The sequence below is a fragment of the Microtus oregoni genome, unplaced genomic scaffold, assembly GCF_018167655.1.
Source record: "Microtus oregoni isolate MIOR12 unplaced genomic scaffold, Mior012 000008F_ref0000371, whole genome shotgun sequence".
In the NCBI taxonomy this organism is placed as follows: domain Eukaryota; kingdom Metazoa; phylum Chordata; class Mammalia; order Rodentia; family Cricetidae; genus Microtus; species Microtus oregoni.
Genome location: NW_024543067.1, coordinates 54,467,460 through 54,479,655, shown reverse-complemented (window position 1 = coordinate 54,479,655; position 12,196 = coordinate 54,467,460). Strand labels below are relative to the sequence as shown.

The window sequence follows — 12,196 nt, the reverse complement described above, 5'->3', positions numbered from 1 at the left end:
AAAATTTCATGTGGGGTAATATTGTTTTTATAACAAAGTTTATTTGGAACTCAGAGCACATAACTAGCCACAGGTTAACATTAGAAACCAGACAGTGAGGATATATATCATAATGATATCACTGGGTAGAGAGGAGGTGATAAGGTGAGGAGGAGACAGGCTTGGCCCCTTTTAGGCTAAGTTGTATGAGGTAAGGTGTGACTTTGACTTCCTCCTTTGTCTCTTTGGTTTTGTTTGTTTATTTGTTTGTGTGTTTTGGCATTTACCCTGATATCTGGCTGAGGGTTTTTTTTTTTTTTTCATTTTATTAAAAATTTCCACCTCCTCCCCTCCTCCCATTTCTCTCCCCCTCCCCCCACTTCTCCTCACCCTCCCTCTCCAGTCCAAACAGCAGTCAAGGTTCCCTGTCCAGTGGGAAGTCCAAGGTCCTCCCCCCTCCATCCAGGTCTAGGAAGGTGAGCATCCAAACAGACTAGGCTCCCACAAAGCCAGTACATGCAGTAGAATCAAAACCCAGTGCCATTATCCTTGGCTTCTCAGTTGGCCCTCATTGTCAGCCACATTCAGAGATTCCGGTTTGATCACATGCTCCATCAGTCCCAGTCCAGCTGGCCTTGGTGAGCTCCCATTAGATCAGGGTTCACGCCTCGAGGTCCTGACTTCCTTGCTCATGTTCTTCCTCCTACTGCTCCTCATTTGGAACTTGGGAGCTCAGTCCAGTGCTCCAATGTGGGTCTCTGTCTCTATCTCCATCCATTGCCAGATGAAGGCTCTATGGTGATATGCAAGATATTCATCAGTGTGGCTATAGGATAGGGCCAGTTCAGCTACCCTCTCCTCTGCTGTTCAAGGAACAAGATGGGGACATCTCCTTGGACACCTGGGAACCCCTCTAGAGTCAAGAAATTATATGTTTGACTTCTTTTAATGTATTTTGATTATGTAATGCTAACAGGGTTTTTATTTATTATAAGACCAATTAGAACTAATGTCTCATTCTCCCCCAGGCATTTTCAGCCTATTTGTTTTTAAATTTAATTCCTGTGTGTGTGTACATACATGTGTGTGTGTGTGTGTGTGTGTGTGTGTGCATTTGTGTGTGTGTGTGTGTATGTGTGTTTGCACAGACTTGAACATGCCATGGTGCCTGTGTGCTGGTCAGGGAATATTTTATAGGAGTCAGTACCCTTTTTCTTCTGTGTTGGTCCATTGATAAAATTCAGGTGATCAGGCATTTGCTTCTACCCACTGAATCACCACCCTGATCCTCAATTTTTATCTTAATTTTAGATTATAATTGAAATTTTATTTCATTTTAGAAATCATATCATTCACATTGTCTTTCTGTCACATTCTCCATCAAGATTCAGACAGGTTGAGACCAGAGCTGCAGAAAAGAATATCTCTCAAGATTGGTGCAGGGCACAGAGACCGCTAAGGATCTGGACTTGAATCTGCGAAGTTTTCTAGTTACTTTGGTTCATTGCTTTCTACTTTCCTGAGCATATGAAGTATGTATCAGTAACTTATGCATGCTTATAGTGTGCTAAGCATCATTACTGCAGATATTTTCTACTCTTATTTGTACCATATTGTTCACTTCACAAAATACATTGCTTATCATTATCTCTCAAATTGAAGAAAACTAGTTGCCAAGTATTTTTGGTACATTTTCATAGTCTCTGCTAATAAGGAATTCAGAATTTTCGTCATGTACCATTATGAGAAGTAGCTCCACTAAAATTTATTATTTATTCTGAAATAATTACAATAGTTCATAATGTATTTTTCCCAAATTCACATTTATTTCCAGATTTACTTATGACAACATGTTTTTCTCTATACCTTTCACTGAAATCCTTTAAGAAACTTTGAAAACAATAAAAATACAAGAAAGAACCAATTTTTAATATCAATTACTAATAATTGTTTCCCCATGCCTTAAATAAGCAGAAAAACATTACCATGACTTTAAATACTTTAGAAATTATCTTTAGTTTGAAAGTCAGTGTCATATATGCTTCATACAGACATGTCCACTAGGATTTAGCTTCTAACCTTAACCTGAAGATCACTGCTTTCTTAAACCCGAGAGAATTGTACACCAGGGAGATGAGAGATGAGAGTTTCACACGGGGAATAGAACAGGAAATTTTAATTGCTCTTAGTTCTCCCCAATCACTCTACATGGCTCACGCTAATGATAGAAAATCTTGAGAGGATATATACGACGATTTAATATACATTTATGTATGACACCTCTCATTTATCAATAATTCTAATAATATCAATAGCTCCAATAAGTGGTTTGCAAAGTTAGGACATGAATCATGACACTTGACTCATAACATGTGAATTACTGAGAACTTGAAATCTATGTCCTGTTCCACTGAGTAGAAGAGAGTGGTGAGGTTTTATTTTAAACTATCATCACCTACTATAGAACTGTTTCATGTGAAGGTCATTGACTCAGAAAGAACTGGGACAGAAGCTTCCAAATAGAGAAAAGGTGAGCACTTGAATTCAGTTTCTCCTAGCACTGTTCCACATGAGAAAAAAACAGACTTTCTGAAACCCAATCTTTAGACATTAGAGGAAAGTAACTGAAAATGGTCACTAATATTTTGATGAGATTTTTCAGAAGGCAGGAAAAAAATTATGTTTAACTTTTAATGTTTAAGTTAGCTTAGATATTAACACAAAGTGTATCTAACTGGCTGTACTATGTTCTCTGAGGCAATATAATAAATGCAGCTTCCCATGTACTACTGGTAAGGTAGATACTAGGTATATAATTAAATTTAATATAGACATTCAATTTGTCTGGCTAGGTTTAACATATAGTGCTATATCTAAAATACACCTTTAAATTAGCTCAAAGCACCAAAGAAGTCTGTATTTTTAATACCTATCTCTTACCTCATTTAGACACCTTGTTTACATCAATCAAAAATATAAATTCTTCATATGTTTTTGTGATTTTTATAGAACTATATTGTATATGAACAACATAATTTTAACACTTGACTTTGAATATTAGGCAACCAAACAGCCTACCTCCCTCTCCCCTTCTCGACTAGTAATCTCAGGAGGAGTGGGGGCTCTGTGTTATGTTTCTCAACCTACTCAATGCCCGAAACAATTTTTTCTGTTTGTCATTTTTGTTACAATAAATTCACATTTTTATTCAAATAATATTTTCTTGAAGCAATATCAACCTGAAAGTATTTATAAATTATTTTCTATAAATTTTATAATACTTTTGCTTATAATTATAAACTAACTTCTTATAAAAATGTTTTATTCAAGATAAGCTGCCAACTCAAGGACAAACTTTAAATGTTTCTTGGGTTTACACAACTATGAGATATTTTCTCCTGCATTCATACATAAAGCCTAAGAGTGTAATGTACATAGGAAGATTATAAATATTTAGCAAATCTTTTTGTCAAAGATTTGCAGAACTGTTAAAAATACAATTTTAAATTCTAATTATAGTTTAGTGATTTCATGTATGTGGTGGTTTGACATTACTAATTTATTTTAAAAGAATGCAATTTTGTTTTATTCTCCAAAGCAAAGTTTACAATTTGAATCAACATAGACAAACTTGGAACACAATATACAAACAAAATTAAGCAAAAAAGTAATTAATTATTCTGCTTAAATATTGTTATTCAGTAAAATCAATAGAAAAGCATACAAAAAAGTTTACAATGGAAAAGAAGCGAGAGAGATAGTAAAAAGTGATCAATATAAAATTCTTAATTTGGAAAGGTAAATTAAAATACATTCTGCCTATCATTAACAATTAGACATTTATACAATCAAAACCTAAGAGGATACATCTCAAGATTAAGCACTCTAAATGAACTATAAAAGTATACAAGGAACCTTTTGGAGATCCTTGATTGTTGTGATATCATGAGGGTTTGAATATTTCCAAAAATATTTACATTATAATTCATAACTGTAGCAAAATTATAGTTATGAAGTAGCAATGAAAATCATTTTATACTTGGAGATCACCACAGCATGAGGATCTCTATTAAAGGGTTGAAACATTAGGAAGGTTGAGAAACACGGATAAAGGGAGGCTAAAATGGGGGGGGGGGATTGTTTACGAAGGTCAAAGACGTGCAAGCATGAAGGTACTGCTGGAGGACCAGGAAACAGTAGAATGTACAGGAACATGTAAGTATTGAGATCAATTAGTCTTTTGGGATTGTTCAGTCACCGATGTCTAGTGTCAACTCTACAGTAATATAGTAAGACATAATGAAACTTGGAGGATAAAAACCTTTATTTTCCGGCATAAGCTTGCCAGTCAGGTAATGGAGAAATTTAGTAAGATGGTCAGTGAAAACAGACAGAACATAGGAAGCATGTGTTTTAGAATGTGCCTTCATATGCTTTATGTCAGAATGTCACAATGCCACATTGTACAGTGGTTGGTGTATAGCGAGCAGATGTTTGTTTAGCTCAAGTCTGTTGAGGCTTGGAAGTTTAAGGTCCAGAAGCCTCCTCTGGCCTGATGCTTAATTGCTGACTATAATTTCTGAGTTTTTTTCAGAGGGAAGACACAGAAGAAGAGCTTTAGGCTATGTGTCTACTTTCCATTTTTACATTCTAGACAGAAAAAGGTTTTATTTGGTACTATTTTATTAGAGATGTAAACACTCCCTGTGATTGCATTAATCAATGAGTGAAGAAAAGAGTTGCTGTGGACTGTGAAATGAGAATTGCTTCAATATTGAGAAAACCTAAATCTTTGCTGTATTTTCAATTAGGAAGTGAACACCAGCTAGACAACAGACAGAAAGGGCTTCTATCCAGGTGGAAATCTAGCAGTCTGAGGTGGAATCATTCTATTTCTCTAGTCTATTTTTGTTTTAACCTTTATAACACATATATTATAATATAGCATATTTTAAAATATGAATTTTCAATGCAATTTGGTATTTAAATATGTTCATTGAATTATATGGCAATCATCAGGCTCTATTGTAGAATATGTTTATCTCCATCCTAAATAAAACTCTGTAACTATGAGCAGTCACATTAGTACTTCCCCATCCTACAATGCCTTGAAGACATTAAGCTGTTTTTGTCTGTATGACTAGCTTGTTCTTGATGCTTCATATAAATGGCTTCTGGTGATCTGTTGCCTTCCATTGTTGGTTACTTTCAATTACAGTGTTTCAGGCTCTTTGAAGACATGACCCATTAATTAACTTTAAGTGTCTTTATTGTAGAATAGTGTACCATTTTATGAAAAAATTATACCTATCTGTTCTTCAGTAGATGAACATTTGGGGGGCTTTCAAACTTATGATGTCATAAGTATTTCCATTTAACTAATCCCGTACAAATTTCCCAGGCTGCACGATAGCACCACAGCTTTTATTTTAAAATGTTTTAAAGGTTTTCCTGGCTGTACTATTTTGAAACACTACTCAAAAACATACAAGGACTCCATTTTTTTTTTACATCTTTCCAATACTTACAGCTTTTATTGCAATCATCCTGATCAGTGTGAAACATTAATTCCCCGCAGCTGTGATTTGAATTTCTTTAACAGCAAATGATAAAGCACATTGTTTCCAATGCTGCACCTCCAATAGAAAAATGACTCTTCACTTCTTCCGGGCATTATAAGTTGCATCATTTTACCTTTAATTGTTAAACTGTATTAGTTTTTATTAGTTTTATGTAAATTCTGTTCCTTGGACATCTTATTTTAATCTCTTTCCATTGGTATGGCATGTTTCAAGACCTTATGTAATGTTCACTTTACTAAATTTTGTAAGACAGCCTCTCAGTTTAGTAACTTAACCAAAAAGGTTAGCAATTTCAAATTTGTAAGGCTTTGCTTAGGCTTTCCCTCAATATTGATATAGTTTTATCAATATTATATGTTATAATATTATATATATAATATTATAATGTTATATTCCAATGGCCCATTTTGAATTAATTTGATTGAATGATATGAGAAAGAATAACATATTAACTATAAATATCTATCTACATATATTGTGCCATATAATGAAAAAGAAAATATTTCCACATTGATTTATCACAAGGCTCTTATTCCCAAAGTTTATAGATATAAGCTTCTTTCTGGAATTTCAAATTAATTCCATTATTGGCATAGTATACTTATGACAGTACTAAACTATGCAGAATATTTCAACATTGTAGGTAAATTCCAGAGAGGAGAGCTCTAGGTCTACATCATCTCGTTTTAATTTATTTCTGATTTTCTTGGATTACATAATTTTTCATGGGAATATAATTGTTTATTTGTAAGGAAATTAAAAAAAATAGAAAGTGTAGAAGTTGACAGGGATTTCACTAAATTTAAAGATTGATCTGGAAAATATTTTCACTGTCACAAATATTTTTACTGACTCATGAAGCCTGTCTTTTTCTATATGTTCTTAATTCACTTTCACAGAACTTTGTATTTCTAAGTTTAGTGTCTTATACTACTTTCATAAAATGTCCATATATGTAATTGTAATTTTTATTAAAATACTAATGAATGTAATGGTTTGCAAGTTTTCCATTGATATCCTTTTCTAACATTTACTGACCATTTAAATGCTTCTTCAATTTTCCTTACATATTAATTGAATTTTTCTCTACAGAACATCATATTAATAAGAGGTAGAAATAGTCTCTTTTCATTCTGTATAATTACAGGAGCTTTATATTGAGTGCCTTATTCTAACTAGAAGCTACACTGCTATGTTTAATAAGGGTGTCAACATTGCTTTATTCATTAACTTATGGCAAAATTTTTCCAGAGGATTGGTTGGGAGTTCCTAGATGATGTTGATATCTTAATATAAAACAATATTTATGACATAGACATGATTAACAGCTAGAAAATTCCATTGAATTTATTAAATCTGTTCTTTGGGTGTTCTTGGCACACAGATAGACATAGATATATTAAATATATATTTCTGTGTCTCGTGTTAAAGTCCTTAACAGGTTACATGAATAAAGAGCTGTTGAAAACAGGAAACACCAGAATAAAAAGAAGTTCAATGTCAGACATCAAGCAGATCTGTGATAAATAATCTTTTCTTCACTACCTACATAGAACATCTAAGGTGAAATGGTAGAAAGAAATGACTCCATGGTGACTGAGTTCATCCTCTCTGGGTTAACAGACCAACAAGAGCTGCAGTTACCCCTGTTCCTCTTCTTTCTTGGAATCTACCTGCTCACAGTGCTGGGGAATCTGGGAATGATCATCCTAATCATTCTCAGCTCCCACCTGCACACCCCCATGTACTTCTTCCTCAGCAGTCTGTCCTTCATTGACCTCTGTTACTCCACTGTTATCACGCCCAAAATGCTGGTGAGCTTTGTGGCAAAGAAGAATGTCATCTCCTACCAGGAATGTATGACTCAGCTCTATTTTTTCCTTGTTTTTGTTATATCTGAGTGTCATATGCTGGCTACAATGGCATATGACCGTTATGTTGCCATCTGTAATCCTTTGCTCTACAATGTTACTATGTCTTACCAAGTCTGTTCCTGGATGGTAGGTGGTGTATATGGCATGGGCATCATCGGAGCAGCAGTTCATACATTCTGTATGCTAACAGTGGCTTTCTGTAAGGCTAATATAATAAATCATTACTTCTGTGATCTTTTCCCATTGATGGAGCTTGCCTGCACCAGTACTTTTATCAATGAAGTAGTACTTCTATGCCTCAGTGCTTTCAATATTTTTATTCCAACCCTGATCATTCTGTGTTCTTATATCTTCATCATCGCTAGCATCCTCCGTATCAAATCCACTGAGGGTAGGTTCAAAGCCTTCAGCACCTGCAGTTCCCACTTCTCTGCTGTTGCCATCTTCTTTGGTTCCTTGGCATTCATGTACCTACAGCCCTTATCAGTAAGCTCCAAAGACAAAGGGAAAGTGTCCTCTGTGTTTTATACGACTATTGTGCCTATGCTGAATCCCATGATCTACAGCCTGAGGAACAGGGATGTCAAACTTGCTCTAAATAAGTTATTTCTTAAAAAGAAGATCCATGTGTAAAGAAACATTAACCATAGGAAAAACACATCACTTACAACCAATACATTTTATTTTCTGTCCATCTTTCACATTTTCTCCTGAAGTCTTCAGCAGCAGCAATGTGGTTTCTCTGGTTTATACCTAGAATAGATTCTCCTAGAATAAGGCACTTTCTCATTGATTTAGAAAATTCTAGACTTTGTGTTTCTTGTGAGCTCCAAAGTCTTTAACTATGTTGCATTACAGAGATGAGTGTGGAGATTTCCAAGTAGCACATAGTACCCTGTGAGTTGTATTAATCTGTGCCCAAAAGCATAGTACTAGAGCCTTTATTCCTCTTCCTAGCATCAATGTTTAAACCTGATTACCTCACAACTATTATTTCGTACGAATCCTCCAGTAGGCACCAAATATTGGTGGCTTTATCTTTAGCTAGACTTCAAAGCTATGAAAAGACCCATCTTTGATATGCCGCTTCTGCCTCATCTTGCAATACCAGAACTATGAATAAGAGAACATTTGTGTTGACAAAAGAAGTCCTTGAGTTTCTATAATCCTTGATTTCTCTTCATTTTTTTCTATTATCTCAAACAACTCTATATATGCATATCTATCACAATTGTTTGTTTATGTTACATGGCATGTGGGTCACTTAGCATGTACTATTAAAAATAATACATATCATTAACAGTTTTGACGATTGACAAGAACATGAATGGGACAGAAATTTCCAAGTTGAAAAGTACGACTGTCTGAATCCAATTTATTCTAGCACCGCTCCACCTAAGTAAGTGTCACACCATAATAAACTCTATTCTCTAGAAATTATAAAAAATATACCCCCAGTAGCTGTAAGTGGGAAAGTATGATTGTCTGAATCCAATTTTTCCTAGCACCGTTCCACCTAAGTATGTCTCAGACCATAATAAACTCTATTCTCTAGAAATTATAAAAAATATACTCCCAGTAGCTATAAGTGATCTCTAATATTCTACAGTGGAAGCTCAGAATAGGAAAAGTTATCTTTTTCGTCTTTCAAGCCAAATTTTTTCTAGGTCTAAAGATATTCTTATTTTGTTGTTAACACAAAAATGAAACTCATTAACTGTGTATTTCTCTTCTCTTAGCAGAGTAAAAATTCATCCTTAATTCGCATTATTAGTCATGTAGATATTATATATATTACCTAGATGTAAATATTTAATTTTATGTGGATAATTTTTGTTCATAAAACTTTGTATTAGAATATATTGTCAGAATAAATCAATTCAAAAGGTGGTATTTATCTTGTTTTCCTCATTTTAGATATCTTGTTTGTTTTAATAAATCATTTAAGCTTATCTGTATAGCTTATGAATTTTGTCAATTCATAATTTTCATTTTTTTGTTTTTTGAGACAGGGTTTCTCTGAAGCTATGGAGCCTGTCCTGAACTAGTTCTTGTAGATCAGGCTGGCCTCAAATATACAAAAACTGATCATATTGTATGTGATAAATATTTGACATCAACTATATAGCATTTCAACTTTAATAATAGTTTTGGAAGATCAACAAATAAAACTTCATTCAATGAATAATTCTGGCATTTTGATGAGGAGCATTCATCTCTAAGAGGCATTATAGGTTAAATAAGAGAGGAATTTAGAAATATCCTACTATGCCAAAGACACACATATATACATGCAATTAGCATAAAACAGGAAGGATCTTCCTTTAGAAGTTGGGCCAGGATCAAACTTCAGAAGTCTGTCTATATATATATATATATATATATATATATATATATATATATATATATTCAGAACACTACAACTGCTGTCAGAACCACAAAGACTATGAATGGCACACCACAAAATACTGTACTGAAGAGAATGGAGCTTCTGTGGTAGGATAAATGTTGCCTGCATTTTGAAGGAGGCAATTAAGACAGAAAAACCAGTCAACTAATTATTGAAAACACTCAAATCTACAAAAGGATGTGCATCTTTGTCTCTTTAGTGTTGTTGGAACTGGAACAGAGTATTATAGTCTAGGTAAAGTACAATGACCAGCAACATGTTTGGATCAGTTGAGGTAGAGGGATATCTAGGATCAAAGACCATATCTACTGTGTACCTTTCCCTGCAACAGGCTGTGGAGGAAGTGCAGATATCCAAATAGTGCAGAGATATCTAGCCTCATCCTTCACAAATGGGGCAATTAATTTACTTGTATAAGAACATTAAATTGATAACTTTATGAAAATATTCTACTGTTATAACAACAATTCTCTAGACTACTTCAACTCTGTACACTATTATATTTGTGTAAGTTTCTAACTTAGACAATGGGTAACACATCAAATCCATTGGAGCATGAAAACTCACTTTAAAAAAAAATAATTTATCTATTTAGTTTATATTCCTGCCACAGTTTCTACTCTCTCCTCTCCTCCAAGTCTCCTCTCCTCACAACAACCCTTATGTTCCCACCCCTGATTATCTCCTCCTCCATTTTTGTTTAGGAGAAGAAAGGTTTTCCATGAGTATCAACAAAACAGTAGCTGTCCTATATTCTAAAGACAAATGGATTGAGAAAGGCAGCATGGAAACAACACCCTTCACAATAGCTACAAATAATATAAAATATCTTGTAGTAACTCTAAGAAAACAAGTGGAAAACCTGTATGACAAGAATTTTAAGTACGAGAAGAAAAAATGTGGAAAAGATCAGAAAATGGAAAGATCTTCAATGCTCATGGATCAGTAGAATTAAAATAGTAAAAATTGTCATTTTACCAAAAGCAATCTGTAGTAAGAGGAGGCTGCTTAATGGTTCCTGGTCACTTACCCCTGAAATAACAACACAGAGACTGTATTAATTAAATCACTGCTTGGCCAATTCACTATTGCTTCTTATTGGCTAACTCTTAAATCTGAATTTAGCCCATTTTTATTAATCTGTGCATTGCCACTTACCCGGTAAAGTTCTGTCTGGCTCCAGCAGAATTACATGGCTTGTCTCTAACTCCACCTTCTTTCTCCCAGCATTCAGTTAAGTTTTCCCAGCCTAGCTTTGTTCTATGCTATCATGGGCTCAAGACAGTTTCTTTATTAACCAATGGTATTCACAGCATACGTAGGGGAATCCCACATCAGCAATCTACTATTCAGTGCAATCAACATTGAAATCCCAACACAATTTTTTACAGTTCTTGAAAGAACAATACTCAAATTTATATGAAAAATGAAACAAAACCAAAACAATAGGATAGTTAAAATAATAAAAGAACTTCTGGAAGTATTGTCATCAGTATCATATAGAGCTATAATAATATAAACAGCATGGTATTGTCATAAAAACAGACAGGAGAATTCATAGAATGGAATCAGAGACCCAGATGTAAATCTTCACACTTAAAGACACTTGATGTTTTTTTTTTTTTTTAATAGAAGCCAATATTATATAATAGCAAAAAAGAAAAACACTCACAGGGCAGCCAGGGTCCTCTCAGTCTTGCATGTCACACTGTCATTTAAACCATGCCAATCTGAGTGGCCTGTGCAACCACCTATGGCATGGTGATGTTCATTCCTGGGTTGTTACAAAGAACCTTATTACAAAGAACCTTGTTACAAAGAGCCATATCCAGGTCTGTGGTCCTCATGCAGTCAGGTCCTGTGTTGCTATCTGTTGCCAATGGTACAACCAAAGTCTACTTGGATGCCCAAGGTCTGGACCTCAACCTGTGACTATGATGTTGTCTGGGGGGGGGGGGGGGGCATGCTGCTATCAGGGCCATGACTATCTAGGTGGCCTACACTGCTATATGAGGCCATGGTGTCATTTAGACTCAGACTACTGCCATGGGCCATGTCTGCATCAGTGGACAGCAACATTCAGAGTCTGGGTTGATGTCCTTATCTCCTGTTGCCATTTGAGGCTAATTGGATGCCTGGGTTCTGGACAACAACCTGAGATCATGAGTGTATTTGAGGTCCTTGCTCCTACAGGGAACACACTTATTCGGGTGTCCTGTGCTGTCACCAGGGCCATGGTGATATCAGGATCCATGGTGCTTTGGAGGGCATGTCTAAGACCATGTGTATGCTGAAGATGGGGATCTCTGATAATGATCATGGCTTAAAGTATGACATGGGGTTAATAGGAA

General features: G+C 34.9%; 1 protein-coding gene across 1 annotated transcript; it reads left to right on the top strand.

The window, feature by feature from the left end:
- Positions 1-7,123: 7,123 nt before the first annotated feature.
- Positions 7,124-8,068, top strand: LOC121451713 (olfactory receptor 150-like). The gene has a single exon (XM_041657432.1). The coding sequence runs from the start codon at positions 7,130-7,132 to the stop codon at positions 8,066-8,068; it is 939 nt and encodes a 312-aa protein (XP_041513366.1). The 5' UTR covers positions 7,124-7,129.
- The last annotated feature ends 4,128 nt before the right edge of the window (positions 8,069-12,196 follow it).